The following is an 18,662-nucleotide window of genomic DNA, read 5'->3' on the forward strand; positions in this document are numbered from 1 at the left end:
CGTGTCGCTCTAAGCCAATCGGATGCACGCCAGTGCTCTGATTGGCCAGTGCGCGCAGAACAAGGAGCTGCGCCCCACGTGGGTCTGAGCAACACATGATAGGTTGGGGCTTTTTTTTTTTCGGGCGCAGACGTGGGCATGGAGGGTGTTGCTGAGCAGACAGCGTGAATCAAGTAATGAGGGCTGATTTCACAGATTATGCTGTTAATTTGAGTTACATTCAAAATCGGTAGCATAACTATACATTGGCAATGAGGGTGCTCTCTCGTTTCACTCTGCTGTCCGACGTCCTTGGAAAGGATGAAACGGGACATTTGAAGGATGTTTTGTCTCAAACCAGTCGCTCATATTGTTTTACATCAGTGATGGATTCGCAGTGTATTGAAAACATGGCATTGACACATTTTTTATGAAACGTCAAAGCAAGTATAACCAAATTTAATGCAACTGCTTTTCGTTTGCTCATAAATCAGTGAAGAGAAGCGCAACAGACAATTTCTCTTGTAATATGTATTTCTTAGGCTACAAATTATCTTTTGAGATTTCAGTTGGTGGCTAGACTTCGAACAATCGTCGCTCATGTAAGTTGTTTGTCTACGGGGAAAGCAACCTATTTAGAGCCAAAATGGCGAACATGAGGTCAGATTTTTATTGGCCAATCAGCACGCGCACATCAGACGTGCCCCACGTGGGGATCCCGAGTTTGATTGGTCAGACGCGGTGAAGTCGTATTCGACATTTGATTGGTCGCGTTAGGTTGTTCTCGCGGTAGTTGAGCCCGCGTGTCAGTGGGCAGTCTGTGTGTGGTACTGCGAGTGTTGGGGAAACTAGGCAAAGCGATTGCGAGCGGCTGGCACGTACGAGGCAAACTTTTCACAATCAGACGTTTTTAAACAAACAAGCAAATAGGGATTGGGAGAATTTACCAACAACCGGAATACGGCGAATTGTGCTCAAGCGAGAGCCTAGTCTTAACTGAAGGAAACATTCTCGAAGCGATTGTAGGCGCTGCTTTTCTAGGGTTGGGATTGATTCCCAACCAGCGCCTAATACTGATCGTAATAAGGTCACGAGTTGGAGGACTTCGACGTTTCCACGGTGCAAGGAATTATTGCCATATTTACATTCGGGGAAAAGGATTTTATGGAGACGAAAGGTAACGCGGAAGATAACTTTCAAAAGAATCCACTTGTAATCTAGACTGTGTTTATGTAGCAATTGGGCACTCTTCGTGCTTTTTCTCCGTTCCCGTTTTGTAATTTGCAAAGCTGCTTTTGCCGTGTTTACTTCGAGGCTCGACACTCGAAGTGTATAATTTCTGAGCCGTTTATCGAGTTGATTGGGCTTCTGTTGCTTTGTCTTATCTAGCGTGTTTTACATTGTTCTGTAATCTTGTTGGGGTACATTCTAGCAAACAGCAGTCAGGTAATCTTGTTATTGCGAGAAGACTCATAAGCAGTTTGTTAGTCGCAGCTCGCAGCGCAGATGACAAGCAGCAAATGTGTGTTTGACTCGCTCTACACAACTATTCTGTGTTTACAACAGACGTGCAGCTGAATGCTTGACTCTTATTGGAGATAATGAGCCAACGCGCTGTGTTTTTGTCTTGCTCCTCGGCTGTGTGAAGGATAAAGGGGTTAAATCGGGTATAAGGAGTGGGAGACGCGCGTGGATCGGGTGGACGGACTGGGCTTTGTGTGTCCACGAGTGCAGGGAGGGGTGACGGACGGGCTCTCGCTCATCTACTCGGATTACTGAAGAGCGCCACATCCCCTGGATCTTCACCTCAGAAAGGATACATTCAAGATGTATCCGCAGGGCCGGCATCCGGTGAGTAACATAAATTATATTGATACATTGTGTTCAGGCAGCTCCGCGCAAAAGCGCGTTACCTTTTCGACCGTCGTGCACTATTGTGACGCGTGACGTTTCCCTCACGCGGTGCGTCCTTTTATTTCTGCACAAACTAAACAAGGATGCACTCCTCTGGACGTCCGTTAACTTGTCTCTGAACAGTAGTGCGTTTTCATTTTACTTTCAAGTGGGGAAAAAAGGGGAATCAGCTGGTAGTTTTTCTCCGGGGCTGTTTAGACGCAGTGACCCGTCTGTGTCACGCCGACCGCTGCTGAGTGTTGGAGGCTGTTCCCACTAGAGTCTCAAAACCACCGACAGGCCGAGCTCGAGGGAGCGCCTGGGCACTTCTCACAAACCGCATTTCAGCTCCAATGAAATATCATTTCCCCGAAAATCGGGAAGCATGAAATGTGTTATTGACACCCGTGGTTATATCCACGACTTGCTCAAAAACACAGTGAAAGTAAAACCTGAGACCTATGGACTGCCGTAAAAGGAGTAATGGAGAAGGTCGTAGGTTGTTTTGGTAATGGTGGTTGGTAGGAAGTCAAAGGTACAGTGACATGCCAAAAACACCGTTGGTGTAATAGCATATTGCATCAGTGACTAGGTTGGGCTGTATTGGTAATGTAAAGTTTATGCTTTGCAGCAGTTCACATAAATGATTGATGTTTTTTTCAGGCACCTCACCAGCCTGGTCAGCCAGGCTTTAAATTCACTGTAGCAGAATCTTGTGACAGGATCAAAGATGAATTCCAGTTCCTTCAAGCTCAGTACCACAGGTAAATATTGCTGTTAATAGTTTGACTTATGTGTGTGATTCATTTCACACCTGTTACTAGACTCTGAGGTGGCTCTGGTGCTGTGTAAATCAAGAGTAGCATCAGTGCAACCCTAAAATGTAACAATATTATAATATGTAAAATTTTCATATTCTGTTTTATGCTCATTTATATGTCAATAAGATTTGTTTATGTGACCACCTAGAGCTAAGAACTCATTATGGGTCTTTCTTCTTACAGTCTTAAAGTGGAGTATGACAAACTGGCCAATGAGAAGACAGAGATGCAGCGACATTATGTCATGGTAAGAGCAAGCAGCGGTTTGTTTCCAATCAGACGTCTTCTATCTGTTGATCTTTTGTTTCTTTGAAAACATCTATAGGGTCAGCAGCCAGTTATCTGAGCTGGTGTTTAGTGTCCACTACCCCTATTTATTGTGTGATAGCGTTTGCATTAGAGGTCGACCGATATTGGTTTTTACCGATACCGATAGCTAGGTTGGACCACACTGGCCGATACCGATTAATTAACCGATAGTTTTTGAAAATAGATACTGAAAGGCAACTAAAATAGTGCTCTACTATTTTTAAAAAAGTTACTTTGTAAGTTAATACAAATATTAATAATATATTAATCATTAAAGTTATTTCATAGTTCATTAATGTTAACAAAATAAACTTCAAAATTGAACAATATAGCAGTAAATGTTTAAATTACCACACTCTAACAAGGAACAACTCTTCTATTCTACAGCTTTCATCAATCTTAGTTGATGTTACAAATGGGCTCATTGTAAAGGGGTGGGAATCAATCTTTACATTTTAACAATATGTAAAATTGCAGTTTCTATGCTTTTTGTTTATATTTGGAATCTCTGTATGTCAGTACCTCCAACTTAAAATTAAAATGAACTTTAATTACATTTTATATCAAATTTATTTCATGCTAAATTTACTTATTTTTTTTATTATACAAGCAGGCTACTTTTTAAAACAATAGATAGTGACATAGACAGTGGCTGCTTTAACAGGCTTCATTCAAACGAATGCACAGATCTATTTCGATATATCAGATGTTTTGTCCTGCTCTGAAAACATAACTGACTGTGTGTACTGTACATCAGTCTCGTATAAAAGTATTGCATTTTATGCATTTAACCGCATCCGCTTTCAAGCTTTTTAGGACGAACAAAAACAAAGCGCAAGTGAAAGTCTGTCAGTGCGGAGTTTAGTGCATCTAATAGTACTGCATTCCAAAAGGCAGAAAAGAAAGCATATCTAAAGTAAAACACTGCGGGTGGAAGCACACACCGTGCAATGCGCACGTGTCTCACAGTGCAAATTCTGTGCAATGAAGCCCGCCGCGTCTCTAGCGCGCACGAGCCATATGCGGGGAAAAACACAAGCTCGTTGAAGAGAGGATCATTGCGATGCATCGGAGAATCCATTTTTCACCCACTCTTAATGAAACCGGGCAAAAGTGCAGCGCTGCGTTGCGCTGACAACTCTCAGGTATCACACAATCACACACACAGGACGCGTCGTGTGTAGTTCAAGGGGAAGTCTAAAACAGTTAATTTCACCAAATATAATCAAAAAAGCGGCAAATATTAGTTTAAAGAACAGATCAAACGAAAAGAGAGAGCGATCTATGTTTTTGTAGATATTTAAGTTTTTTTTTTTCTGTTTTACATTGTTTAAATATTATTTGTTTGTGTTTGTTTCAGTTCAATCTGTTTATTACGAAAGAAGTTTGTGTAATTTGTAAATGTCATAAAGGACGTGGTATGAATTGGACGGCAATACGCCGGGAGAATTTGAGAGGATCAGACCATTTTTTTTGACCATTTAGTACGTTTTTATTTGTGGAAAATCCCTTCTTAAACGAATTTCGTTTTGTATCATTTTTATCTCAATTTTTAATACATATTTTTGTTGATCAGTTATTAAAATCAAATAAGAACAAGGAAAACTGGCATTGTGAAATAAAGCGCGTAACTGCCATGCTTCAGCGGCCTGAAGAAAAGGCTAAAACATAAATTATAGCTCTATATGAAGCATACAGACTTTATTAGAGCTACAGAAATACAAACGTTTCGCTTAAATGCACAATACTCAATCTTCCAGCCCAGGGTCAAGCCTTTATGAACATTAACAAAGGTTTGGCGCAGATATGATGTAATGTAAAACTATGAATGGCGCGCTGTGGCGCAGCAGAATTTCTGTCGGCTAAATGAACACAGTTTGCTTTCTTCTCACATCATGTCTTTAAATCTGCAACTTTGCTGGCTAATATGGTAACAATCCTGACATTAAGCATTGATGTCGGACTTAAGTTCTAATACTCTATGACAGCGGAGCGGAGCGTGAGCCGCTTCATTAAAGAACGCAACCCGGAAAAGTTCCGCCAATCAACTATCGGTGCCGATTAATCGTCAAAATCGTGTTTTTATTTGTTGTTAAAATCCCTGGAGGCAGCTTGTTCCATCCACTATGACCCGAGGTGCAGAGTGTCTCTTTATTCAAGTGAGAGAAAGGCAGGCGTGCTCTGTTAAATATGCTTTGGATTTGGAGCAAACAGCATTTCTGAGACCAGCCTTAGATTAAATAAGAATTCTTATTATGATAATGTGCAGTGAATGTAAACAACAGTAATGTTGTTTGCTAACTAATTAAAAATCAAACATGCATTTATTTAATGGAGGTGTGTCAAGTTGTTTTTGTCTTAAATTACATACAGACCTGACCCAGATGAAACGGTATCAACCTTCAGGATGATTGCAGTTTCACTCAATATTGACCCTTGTGTGCAATTCAAGAATTACACTAATATTAGTGTTGCTGAACACCTCTTATTAGAAGTCCAGTGAGTGGAAACTGAATTCCATCAGGATGTGATGTAATAGTGCACAGGTTGAGCAGTGTTAACCAAGCTCTACTCTCTCTTATCTTATTTGAACATGCAGTAGATATTGACTCAACATGCCAGCACCTTTGTTAAATATTATTTTTCGGAGGAATTCAGAGTGGTAAAAAGGCCACTACCAGATAAACGTAATGAAATACACAGCCATGCTCTGAGAAAAAAAATGTTTGCAGTAGTTGTTCAGATGAACGGTCTATTTTTAGTATAGAAAACTGCTTTTCTCTTGAATGGGCAGACTAGAGATGCCTATGATGAAACTGAAATTTTCAATGAAAATAAATGTGTAGAAAGGGAGAGATTTGTCAATATTTTTTTGTTAACCACTGTTTAATAACTGGTATGAGATAACTCAATACCAATAATTCATAAATGCGAGTAGTGAGTAAATCCCACTAAACAAATGTTGCCAGAGAGATCCATAAACATTGCTCTCCACTCCTATAATCAGCCAATTATCTGAGTCCTAGTTTTGTGTACACTTTTTGTGTGTGTGTGTGTTAATTGGGTGCATAATATATAGGGGTGATAGTCTTGCACTACTGTAGTCAGTGCCATTATACGATTTTGTGCTAAATGCATTTCTCATTTTTTCTTTTTGCAGTATTATGAGATGTCCTATGGGCTGAACATTGAAATGCATAAACAGGTATGTGATCTACTCAAACACCATATTCCTTTTCATTGTGCGTTGTGTAGTTTCATTCATTTTTATTGTGCATGTCTTCTGACATGACAAATTATTCTGGTCAGAAAGATAATAATGACATGGAAGGGGTTTTGCAAGCATTGCGTGCACAAACACGCAAGCGCACAGTTTGAGTAGTGATACATATGATTAAATTGATTACAGTAGTTGGAGGCATGGTGGTTAGTGCATGTTTGAATCTGGCTTGTGCAAGTCTGAATTCATTTCTAGATTTGGTTCCCTTTTTTTCTGTTTGTTTCCTATGCCACCCCTATAAATAAAAGTGGCAAAAAGTGGCGTCTGCACGGAACAGAACTAAAAATAAAAGCATAAACACGAGGCCAAGCCAGATAAAGGTCTATAGGTCAGCTGCGTCCAGCAGGAAATGTTATTTAACCTCTTTTAGTAATTGGCTGGCTGTCCTAATTGTTGTCAGCCTGTATGTGTTTTTTTTTTTTGTTGTTGTCTGAGACTGATCGATTGGGGTTTTGTAACCAAGTGAGGTTACGAAATTGATGCATTTTAAAAGAGGGACCATCCAACACCCCCATTTCCTCCATTTCTCTATCTCTCTCTGTCATTAGTAGTGATATGATGTATAGTCATATGAGGAGGGCTCAGTTTGAAGAGGCCCTTTATGGTTCTCACCCTGAGGCCTCACAAGGTTAATGGTATCAGTGTGAGGGTGGTGAATTGGAACAGCATGCACAATCCATCAGCTACTCCGAGTGTGTGTGTGTGTGTGTGTGTGTGTGTGTGTGTGTGTGTCTGGGCCACATGTCTCTCTCTCACAGACACTGCATTTTCTGAAAGGTTCTGTCAGGCACTTATCTCCAGCTGTGAGAGAGACGGAGAGAAAATGAAAAGGGAGGGAAGGGAAGGTGCAGGGGCTTTGCGCAAACAGGTTAATCGACTGGCTTTTTTTTTCAGAGCCTCTCTTTTGTTTATCAATAGAGCTCTGACTGAGTGGACTCAAACGCATGAATTATTCATCGGAGCATGGACTCCCTGCTCTCTCTGGAGTTAGTGATGACAGCAGTCTGATAACACATAGTCTGCCCTTCATGTAGTGCTTTTGGAAAAGAAAGGAGAGGGAGGAAAATGCATCTAGGTGCCAGATTTGTCATGTGCTTTCAGGATCCACTAGATTCGGAGTACTATTAAATAACTGTTTTATGTAAACACGCTCGAGAGTTTGTAATGGTGCAAGGGTCAGCGCTAATCTTGCGGTACATTAGAGCCTGGGGGCAGGATGGTGAGTTTTACAACCGTGAGGGGGAGGGCTTGCCGTGTGGGGGCAGGAAGTGGATGGCTGTGCTTGTCAATGTAGCCCTTTAATTACTGAGCCTCAGAGGCCCCTGATCTGCTGTCCCTCTGTGTTTAACACAGTTCCCTCTGTCTTCATTTTCTTCCTCATTTTGTCCTGAAGTGCTTGCTGCTGAATGAATGCAGAACTAGTGTGTGTGTGTGTGTGTGTGTGTGTGTGTGTGTGTGTGTGTGTGTGTGTGTGTGTTATCATTGGTGTGGCCGTATTTGGTCAGTTCTTTGTGTGTGCACACACTAAGCCAGATTCATTAAGTGAAGCTCAGTCTGTGGCCTTAGAGGGTGAGAGAGAGCGAGGAGGGGGGTTGAGACTGGCAGCGGGGAGGGAACTTGTTCGGATGAATAATTTATTCAGGATTCCAGGAATTGTTTGCCAAGGTGATGATGGTCGATTTGATTCTGAGCCAAAGCAAACTGACTCAGAGCACACTGCAGTCTCTCTTCAGAAGTGTTTGTGTACATGTGAGTGAGATGTCTAGTGGTGACAAAATGTCCCTGCATTATCAGGGCAGGCCAGTGAATTCCTAACAGAATGCAGACAGGGTTATATTATAATGTTTTGTTCTGTTTATATCTAGTTTAAAACCCACAATTTGTTTGAGCTTAACAGGTTTAATGTGTGTGGGTTGTATTCTTTACTTTTATTTTAGGAATGCACCAATAATCTGTTTTTACATAATGCCTGATATTAAAATTCTGTGTCAAATGCAAGCCTACAGGACATTTTTGCCACATTGTATCTTCAGTGTTAAATATAAAGTGTGTGTGTGTGTGTGTGTGTGTGTGTGTGTGTGTGTGTGTGTGTGTGTGTGTGTGTGTGTGTGTGTGTGTGTGTGTAAAGTTTGGGTCACATCTGTCTCTCAGCTCTGTGCACTGAACCAGGTGGTCGTGTCTGTGTCCTTTGTGTCCGTCTTGAGCAGATGAATGCACAGAGAGACACAAACATAACTAAACAGTTCCAACAAGATTTGTGCTGCATATGCAGCGAGGGCAAGACAGAGACACCCTGTACAGACGGCTGCTGCTCAATGCAGCCTTTCAGCCCGAGGGAAGCTAAGGGTCAGAGGAGCCTGTGTCAGGCAGGGAGGAATGAACTCGAGTGAGTGAATGCCACTGAGTGCTTTGGTTTATTTGTTAACGTTTCTTATCTGCGAAGATGGCTTCACCTGTCATCGGAATGTTTATATGTGGCTTTTTTATGTTTGAGTGAGCATGTAAATGTAAGTTCAACTATACAGACTCACTCCTTACTTTCTCTCCCTCTTGTGTGTAATTGTTCATTGAGTCACAGAGAGAGGGAGTGTAGCGGTCTGTGTGTGTTCATTTGTCAGTGAGTGGCTCTCCTTCAGTGTGCAGTTGTTTTGCAGCATATTTAATCCTCATCAGTGTCTCCCTGCACTCAGCTCGTACCCACAGCAACAGGTAAATGGCTTCTGGCGTGCCATTGACAGGGCTGTGTGTGAGAGCTCTTCACACGCTGCTTGACAGCACTGAGCACCTGGGATTGTGAAGCTGAGCAGAAAGCCTCTCTCTGCTGAAGGGCCTTGTTTTCACTCCCTGTGCCCTATTTTTTTTTTATCAGCCTGTGTGGGAGCTCTTCTAGTAGCTTACGGCACGCCTCTGGAACTCAGCAATACCGCACTTTCTGTTCTTATCCCATGGTGCGGTGGTTTAAGCTGAGGTTAATGTAGTTTGTGGGTAAGTTTTGGCTTGTTTTATGGAGTCTATCAAGGGTGAATCTCACAAAAACATGTCCAGGTCACAAAAAGGGAAAGAAACGAAAAAAAAAAAAAGATAATTTGCATTGTGGTAATTTCTTGACACTTTTTTTTTTTTTTTTTTTTTTTAAATAGATTCACAAATGAATTGCAATTTAGTCTTCTAGCAATTCACATCGATTCACAAATTTCAACAATCGATTTTCTAGTTAATATAATAATAACAACATGATGTTGTCGGAACAAAACAGCAACAGCAATGGAGGAAAAAATAATACATTCTGAGCCATTTTCAGCAAGGGCAAATGTTTGGAAAAATGCACAGAAAACGTTATGATTAGCCACTTGTTAGTGTTAGCCAGTTACATTAAAGTATATAAAATTTCACTTACCACATAAATGGAGTAAGGAGCGTAGTACATAGTTTTACATAGTGTACATAGTACATTTATACATAGTATAAAGAGAATGTGTGATTGCGAATCTCGAAAGTAAAATGTGATTGCAAGTTTCAAAGCCCCGCATATTAATAACTGCTCTCTGATGCTCTCTGCAATTTATATACAGTATAATTACCTAACAATGTAATTGTGAACGAAAACATTGAAATATATTTTTGCCTCCCATCTGGTATTTATTCTCTTTAGGGGTTCTGTAGTACATGTCATTTCCTTTCCGTACATTGTATTTGCATTCGGGCACATCCCTAATGGGAAGTAATGGAAAATATTTTTGATTTATTAGGAAGTTAGTAGTTAGGAAACGCTGATTTCCTGAATCGGGGGCTACCCATACTATTGACTAGTGTGTTTTTAAATCAAAATACTGGTGGTGCGTTAAATGACCAGTGTGCACAATTTTGATCAAATCGGAAATCGTGAGCCCAAGAGTCAAATCGTGAGGTACCGAAAAATTCCCACCATTTTTTTTTACCTCTCAATTTATTATTACTTTGTTGCTTTTTTGATATTTGGTAATTATCTCTAAATTGAATAAATTCTCATTATGCTGTTGTTGTTTTTTTAGTAGCATAATTAGATTAGAAGATAAAATGTGATTGTCAGTGTCACAACACAGAAAATCAAAGCATATTTGTAGAATCATTATGCATTATGCACACATTTTTGTTTTTATGAGATTCACCCTTGTGTCTTGCCTAAAATATTTATTTATTTTTTATAAATGTAAATGTAGATATTTTTACCACAAGTCACATTTTGATTCAAGCTGGGATCACAACAAGAAGCAGTTTTGCTAAAGCAGGTGCTTACGGCTCCCTGTATTTATATACTGTGGTGCATGGAGTGTTGTGTATTAACAAGTCACATGCCGTATATCAGTGGAAGAGTCATTTCTGTTAATTACTGTGGAAGATCTTCTCCTTTGGACAGTCACCAGGGTTTTTTGGCTCAGGCAGATGGGTAGTGTTTTCCAATCTTCTCTGTTAACACACACACACACACACACACACACACACACACACACACACACACACTTCACCCCACCCCACCCATGAAAGAGAAGCCGTTACTGCCTCCCTCCCCCGTCTGCCCCCTTTCATCCCACATTAATTTGCTGAGTTGATCTGATCGACAGGCCGAAAATTCAATTTAATGACCTGCCCCTGTGCGCGTAATATGATTTTACTGCCTGTTATGGTCAAGCAGAGCTCCAATTTACATAATGATCTGAGGGAGAGATAGGGGCGGACCGGTTGCTGTGGCAACCTCAGAGTGGCATACAGGAATGGAAGCCAAAGGGAGGGGGGTGAACTGATGGAGTGAGCGAAGAAAAAGAACCTCGGTCTATGAGAGCAGGCAGCATTTTTATGTTCGAATATTCCCTCCCTTCGGTTAGACACCAACAGATTATTGTTTGTTTTGCGAAGGAGTGTGTGTTTGTGTAGCAAAGCCGGGGTGAAAAAGCATTAATAGCTCAATGACTCTGAAGGGGTGTGGAGAGGGCTTAGATCCTTTGTTCACGTCCCTGGAGACAGTTCATCACAGGTCAGAACACATACACTCTCACCCGCTCTAAAGAGAGACCGAATCCATCAGAGTGCCAGGGTCAGCACCCTCCCACAGGCACAGAGGTCACGCTGCCAAGAAACGAACGGAATGTGGCTTGCAGTGAAAGAAAGAGAAATTTCTCTCCTCCCTCACCTGCTGGGCCATCTGCTCCAACCTATAATCAATTTGTTCACCGCCCTATACTTCCTCTCCCCCCACCCCCCCTCCCTCGCGCTCTCCTTTCCCTTCTCTCCTTTTCATCCTGAAGCGTTAGCATAGCTCATGATGAAATATAGCTCTTGGGGGCTTCAGGTAGCCGTGAGTAATGCAGGAGAACCAGAGCATGTTGGCTGATTACCCTGTCCGTCTCTCCATATCAATAAAAGTCATTTTGAATATTGCTGTAGGGCTCCGGTTCCTCGCCTCCTGCGCTGCTGGAATGGGAGCATGGGGAAAAATGGTAATTGCTCAGTATTGCCATCGTTAATCTCCCAGCACCAAATCAGCATTAGCATATTTCAGCATCTTAATGAAATAATCTGTCTGGGTAATGAGGGGGTGGGGGGGTGGTTGAGGCCAGACAACCCCCCCCCCCTTTATCCCTCCTTCCCTCTCTCCATCTCTTGGCCAGATGGGCACCGCAGGCCTTCTGTCCATCTTGGCCTGGCAGAGCTGTGGATTTGGCCAGATCTGTTTCAGTAGCAGTGTGCTGGAGCGCCGTTTGGCTTTGTGAGCCACACACACACACACACCATATCAGCGCTCAAAGAGCCTCGTGTTCATTATGCGCCGAATCAGACACATGGCAACATCAGCGAAGACAGACGTTTCTGAAGTTTTTACTTCATTAATCAGGAATTCTGGAGGTATCCCATCATGCCTCGTTTAGATGCGCCGAGGCTTGATTAGAGCATTCAGCAAAGTGAAAGTAACGTGAGAGCGTTGGAGCGCGTGCCGTCGTGAATTAAGTACATTTGAGTGATTAGAGAAGAGCTGACAACATTTAATAACCGTACTGTTTGTATGTCTCTGTTTTTCTGTTTCAGACTGAGATTGCCAAACGGCTAAATGCAATTCTTGCTCAAATCATGCCTTTTTTGTCACAAGAGGTAAATATTCTCCATTTCTATTTATAAAATGAGCTGTTTTAGTGGCATCTTTGTTTATTGAGCTGTCTTTTCTCTTTCTTCCAGCACCAACAGCAGGTTGCACAGGCTGTTGAACGTGCTAAGCAAGTGACAATGACAGAGTTGAATGCCATCATCGGGGTACGTGGACTTCCCAATCTGCCTCTCACCGTGTGTATACCCCTCTTTCTCCTTCATTTGACCAGGGCCAGGGACAAACCTGCACACATGCAGCTCAGTGTACTAATGCATTCATGCCTGGCTCCTAAACGACAATTGGATTTATAGTATATAGCAATAAAAATCAAATTTGCGTCTGAAGAAGATAAACTAGCCTACTCCCACAGGTGGGGTTTGGGTCAAAGGTGATGCATCAAATGTAATCCTCCACTGTAAAACCTTTTAATCCAACACGTATCACCTCAACAGCTCTTAAACAGTTCAAGGGCAAATCCGTGATTGCTAAAGATGTTGATACTTGTGTTTTGGGCGGAGATCAGGATTGTTGGTGTGTCTTAGTCCCATCAGTTTCTTGCTGCAGATTTGCCCCTGCCCTTCATGGTCTGATTTTACTTTGTTTTAATTTGTAATGCCATGTGTTTACACCATGATGTTTGCTTTTTTATGCCATTGTTTTATGTCTAGTCACTGTGATCATTTGAGTTCATTTGTGCGTGTAGGACTTCTCTCTCTCTGTGTCTGTTTGTCACAGGGTTTGAGAGGCATGTGGAAAGAAACATGTTTAGGCTTGTGTAGTTAAGCTCTTGTTTTGATCACACAAAGGGAGAAGTCTAATTCTGTCAGGGTTTTCTGTGATTAGCCATGTTAAATTCTTTAAAGAGCTTGTGTAAAGGAGCATCCTATTGATGTGGGCAACACAAACATTACTTGAATCACTGCATTAAGTTTCTGGAAAATTTAATCAGTTTCTGTGTTAGGCTGTTCACACTGTGCCTAACCCTTGGTCATCCTCATTCTAAAGCTTTTAACTTCAGGTAAAAGTAGGTTTCACACTTGTAATTTAGTAGCTGGGTTAGCACCGCTTTTGTGGTGTTAACCCTGCATTGACCATCTTGTGCAGTGTAAAACAATGCGGTTTTAGAATGTTGTAACTAGAGAGTTAGCAACAGACAGACAACCAATCACGTGAGTCATATCATACTTTGCACAGTTACAGAAACACTGCACCGTGTATAAACAGTGTTTAAGTGGGAAAATGTCAAATGGTGATAAAGGTGTGAATTAGAGTGTTAAAAAAAGTTAATTCTTATATTCATAGTCTGTTAACGTATAGTACAGCTGGTAACACAAGATGAGGACTAAGTGTTAAAGGGATATTTTGCCCAAAAATGAAAATTGTCATTAATTACTCGTCCTCATGTCTTTTCAAATCCGTAAGACCTTTGTTCATCTTCAGAACACAAATTAAGATATTTTTGATCAAATCCGAGAGCTTTTTGGCCCTGCATAGACAGCAAGGGTCCTACCACGTTCGAGGTCCAGAAAGGTACCAAGAACAGTGACAACTGTAATTTGTGAAGCTACTAGCTATTTTTGAAGCTATTTTGTTGATCATCTTGGTACCTTTCCGGACCTTGAACGTGGTAGGACCCTTGCTGTCTATAGAGTAACAGGGAGCTCTTGGATTTCATCAAAAAAATCTTAATTTGTGCCCCGAAGACTAACTAAATTATTACGGGTTTGGAACAATATGAGGATGAGTAACAGAATTTACATTTTTGGGTGAACTATCCCTTTAACCTTGGGTAAAGTATGAGCAGTACGAAACGTGAATCAAGATAATCCAGGATTTTGTTTACCCAGGGTTTGGAATGACCCAGGGTTAACCATTTCAAGTGTGAAAAGCCATTCTGTCAGGCAGTGTGTTTGATTCTAATCCAGAGATAATTTAATGCAGCGTTTAATCTAAATTATGCAGTAGATTAAGAACAGAAGTACTCTTACACATGCATTTAATCATGTTTTTGTAGACATGATCTTTATGTCCATATATGCACAGTGTGTATTATTTGAAGGATTAAATCTGCATTGTGTCACCTCTGTCTTTCAGAGCAAGCACACAATGCTATGCTTAACAGACAAGCTACAAGCATACTAAATATCAAACTAGTGTGCTTGCTTTGCATTTCAAAACAAGGCGATTAATTACTTTTTGATGTAAATGGTCCTTAAGCGTTTTCATTTAACAAAAACAACCGTTTTAGTAGAGTCTACAAAGTAACTAAAATCAAACTTTTATTGGATGTAAAAGTACTTAGCGTGTCTCCTGTGGTGAGTGTGGCTATCCAAGTTTGATTAGCCTGGGCTGGGCTAGTGGGTAGGAGGTCCTGAGCTGGGTCAGGACAGCCAGAGCCAGATATTGGAATTCAATTAAGGCAAATGAGCCAAGACTCTGACCCCTGTTTTCAAGGTAATTGCTTCCTCGAATCTGCCTGAATGCAACTGTCGACGGGGCTCCATCATTTAACAGCTAGCCATTCAGCAGAGCAGCTTGGCGAGAGGCGGGGGAGGCATGGGGGCAGGGCTTGTTGCTTCTGCTCACACATACACACACTTAGCAAGTCACATGGTCATCATGATGGTGGATAAATAGATGTATTCAGGCAGACACTTGCCGCACTGTTGCAGGAATTAACACACACTCTCGCGCACATCCTCACAGGCTTGGAAAAAAAAAAACAAGCTTTTATTTGTTGGCTGGTGAGATGGCAGGAGATCAATCTGTGTGCCCTGACGGAGAGGGGGAGGGGGGTCATTAAAGATTCACTGTTAATCAGGAGCCAGCAGCGTTTGGCACAGAGAGAGAGAAAGAGAAAGAGAGGAGAAGCAAGATTGTGAAAGGAGAGGGAGACATTGTGAGAGGGAGTGATATCCACAGGGAGGGGTAGAGGCAAATAAGTGGGTTAGCAAGAGAAGAGACGCCCATGAAAGCTTTAGTCTGCGGTACCACTGACCTGTTAAAGTGGCAGTGCTGTACATGTCTGTGGCTTTGCTAATAAGTTACAGCCGACAAGGTCTTTATGTTAATGATGCTGTAAATGTGCCAAAAAAGCAACAGTATGAGTAGCAATTACACTTGTGTATCTTAGTAATATAAGTGTTATATTAATAGTAGTAATAATGTATATATTTTTTAAATATTTCAATTAACCTCACATTTAAAGACCTGATTATGAGAAGTCCTATCCCTGTTTACACCTGGTATTAAATGCTGCGTTAGTTGAATTGATGACTTTTAAAAATGCTTTATATGAAAAGGTTCGGTCTAATACAGGTGTGATAATAAAACCCAAACCGGTCCTTAATTTCATGAAAAGCTAATGTAGAAGTCACTGTAAATTGCAATGCTTGTTTTATGTAAAACTTTAGCGGCTGAGGTTTGCTTCTGGTTTGCTCTTTGTTTAGATACAGAACACCAGATTCGCTTTGCATACTGTTTCTATTCATTTGCATTTCAGATTTCACACTAGCAGCATAAATGGCCTCAGTCTGACTCAAAACATGACTTATAACAATAAAGGCGAGTGTTTAGCCAGTTTTATTTGCCGCTATTATGCTATTAGCGAAAGACTAATAGGGATCAGTGTGTCTTACTAGGATGGTTAAGGGTGTTCAACACTGTGGTAAGGTTAGAAACGCACATTTAAATCCAAAAGCGCCCTTCGTTGCTGAAATAGTGTTGGTCAGCATTCATGTGCCTGGGTGGATTTGTGAAGTGGTGATGTGTTATTCATGAGTGAGCAGTGTGAGCGTGTAATGACATGCTCGTCTCTTTTCTCTCATCAGCAGCAGCCTCATGCTGTCTACCCTGCTCTGATGGTCAGTGCTACTGCTAAAGATAGATTCTGTGTGTGTTATATTTGGGTTTTTGAAGTGGAGACCCCAGTGTTTTTTAGACCCTAATGCTTCTCAGTGTTATCTAGTGTGTTTGTTCTGCATTGTGCTTCCTTTAGTCATTGGTGTCAAAGCATTGGCTGTTTACTTCGAGAATAGTATGTGTTCATGCAGGTTTATAAATGTATATTAGACATTTATGAGCACTCTTTACATTAAGATGACCACTGCAGGACTGCTCAGACATATTTTGATTTCTCAAAAAAAAAAAACTGAATGCATTAACTAAATGTGCTACATTTTGCATGGAAACATAACGGATTTAGATCTAAATTTCTTATATTATTGGCAGTTATCTGTTCACAACTCATACATGCACTACTGTTTTTTTTTTGTTTTTTAAGCCTAATTTATTTGCTTAAATGAAATAAAACAATGTGTAAATATATTTGCATTAACTTTTATTTGAATACTTTTTCAAATGTAGTTTATTCCTGTAATGGCACATGATCCTTCATGAATCATTCTAAAATGGTGATTTATCACATTTAAAAAAGTTGAAATTAAAATTTGAATTTATTTAAAATAAAATTGTAACTTTTATAAATGTCTTTACTGTCACTTGTGATCATTTGAAAGAAAGAAAAAAATCATATTGACCCCAAACTTTTGAATGGTTGAGTATCTTAAATTAAATGTATGTTTTTGGTTAAGCACTTTATGGCTTAGTTTGAGTTATTAGTTAAGTACTGATGTGGACTGATATGGGGTTTCACAGTTATTAGTAATGTGGGCATGTCTGTCTACTGTAGATTTGGGAAGGCATTGGATGTATGTGTCACAGAACAGTTAATCCAGCAAAATTAGTCTGTTGATAAATTATATAATTACTGTGTACAATTGTGGGAATTAAGGCGAAAATTGCACCTATTGCTCCCACCGCAGTGGCCATTCTGAGTAGTCTGTGGTTGGACTCATACTAATCTTTTCACATCAAAAGGGATGGAGATATTTTACCCAAAAGGTCTAGCTAAATCCAAAAATGAGGGCAGTACGGTGAGAAATGTAGCTTTAATTGTAGTATTAGATGAAGACAAAAAAATCTTAAATTTTATGTTAGACACATTTGATTCAGATACAACTAAAATCACACAATGCAACGCACGTTTAATAATCTTATATCTTGTTGCATCATCACATCTTCGTCTTTCAGCTGTAAACAGCCACTGCTTTGACACCACGTGTAACTACTATTAAATTAACACAAACAGAGAATGGCTTGTCTGATTGGCTGTTGTTAAGAAGGCATGGAGGAGTGGTGTAGCCTAGGAGATGTAACCACGGACCTATGTGTAAACTTTCTCTGAAATATTATGGGCGGATGCCGTTTATTTGATGTTTACCTACATTTTGCTTAAGTCACTTGACTGTGTGTGTGTGTGTGTATATTGTATGTGAATGAATGTGTGTACATATTGACTCAGAAAACAAATACCAGAAAGTAATGCACCCTCATTTTAATATTGCTTCTTGATTATATAGGAGTGTTCATAAATCCTATTCGAAGCTTATTTAATTGGACAAGCTTTTGTGTATTTCTGGTTTGCTGCAAAAAAGATGCATGTTAAGTAGTGTAGTTTAAGAGCAGTGCATGTTTAGAAATCTGTAGTATGTGTCGGAGTGAGCCGTTCCTGCTGAGCTCAAGGAGGACATGTCCTTGTGAAGAGTGTCCTGCTTTGATCCAGCCACTAATGGAGGTGTTAGGGTGCCAATGTTCCTCTCCGTGCATCCTGTGAGAGAGAGGGGCTTAACCAGTCACCTTTATTCAGTGTATGCTGTCCATATGCCTTTTCCCTCCGACCCACTTGATGTATGTGTGTGTGTGTTGACAGCAGCAGCAGCTCCAGGCTCAACACCTTTCTCACGCTGCCCACGGACCCCCGGTCCAACTGCCCCCTCACCCCTCGGGGCTGCAGCCCCCAGGCATCCCTCCAGTCACAGGCTCAGGGTCAGGACTGCTGGCGCTGGGAGCTCTAGGCAGCCAGGCGCACCTGCCCGTCAAAGATGAGAAGAACCATCATGATCTGGAGCACAGAGGTAATGCACATATGCAGTCAAGTGAAAACAAAAACAAATGTCCTGAAGCGGTACGCTCATGCTTTGGTAAGAAAATAAATGTAAATGCTGACTTGGTGTTTTTTTTTTTTTTTTTTTTTCTTTATCTGTTTCTGTTAACGACTCCATCATTCTCCCTTGGATAAAGAGCGGGAATCTAGCACGGTGAGTTCTGTCATTTTTCCATATCTGTCTCTACTTGTTTTTTTTAAAATGCGTAACAAAAACTACAGTTTTTATCTGTTTCTTACACAACCACTGTATGGTGC

At 40.9% G+C, this 18,662-nt stretch overlaps 1 protein-coding gene across 1 annotated transcript in view; it reads left to right on the forward strand.

The window, feature by feature from the left end:
* Positions 1 to 817: 817 nt before the first annotated feature.
* LOC141331478 (transducin-like enhancer protein 3-B) overlaps positions 818 to 18,662 on the forward strand; it is a 36,222-nt gene continuing 18,377 nt past the window's right edge. The window contains exons 1-9 of the mRNA XM_073836541.1: positions 818 to 1,156; positions 1,628 to 1,830; positions 2,536 to 2,636; positions 2,877 to 2,940; positions 6,163 to 6,207; positions 12,343 to 12,405; positions 12,490 to 12,594; positions 18,171 to 18,375; positions 18,542 to 18,558. Coding sequence (XP_073692642.1) covers positions 1,807 to 1,830; positions 2,536 to 2,636; positions 2,877 to 2,940; positions 6,163 to 6,207; positions 12,343 to 12,405; positions 12,490 to 12,594; positions 18,171 to 18,375; positions 18,542 to 18,558 — 624 coding nt within the window. The 5' untranslated portion in view covers positions 818 to 1,156; positions 1,628 to 1,806. The remainder of the gene's footprint in view (positions 1,157 to 1,627; positions 1,831 to 2,535; positions 2,637 to 2,876; positions 2,941 to 6,162; positions 6,208 to 12,342; positions 12,406 to 12,489; positions 12,595 to 18,170; positions 18,376 to 18,541; positions 18,559 to 18,662) is intronic.

Source organism: Garra rufa, chromosome 3, assembly GCF_049309525.1.
Source record: "Garra rufa chromosome 3, GarRuf1.0, whole genome shotgun sequence".
Taxonomy (NCBI): domain Eukaryota; kingdom Metazoa; phylum Chordata; class Actinopteri; order Cypriniformes; family Cyprinidae; genus Garra; species Garra rufa.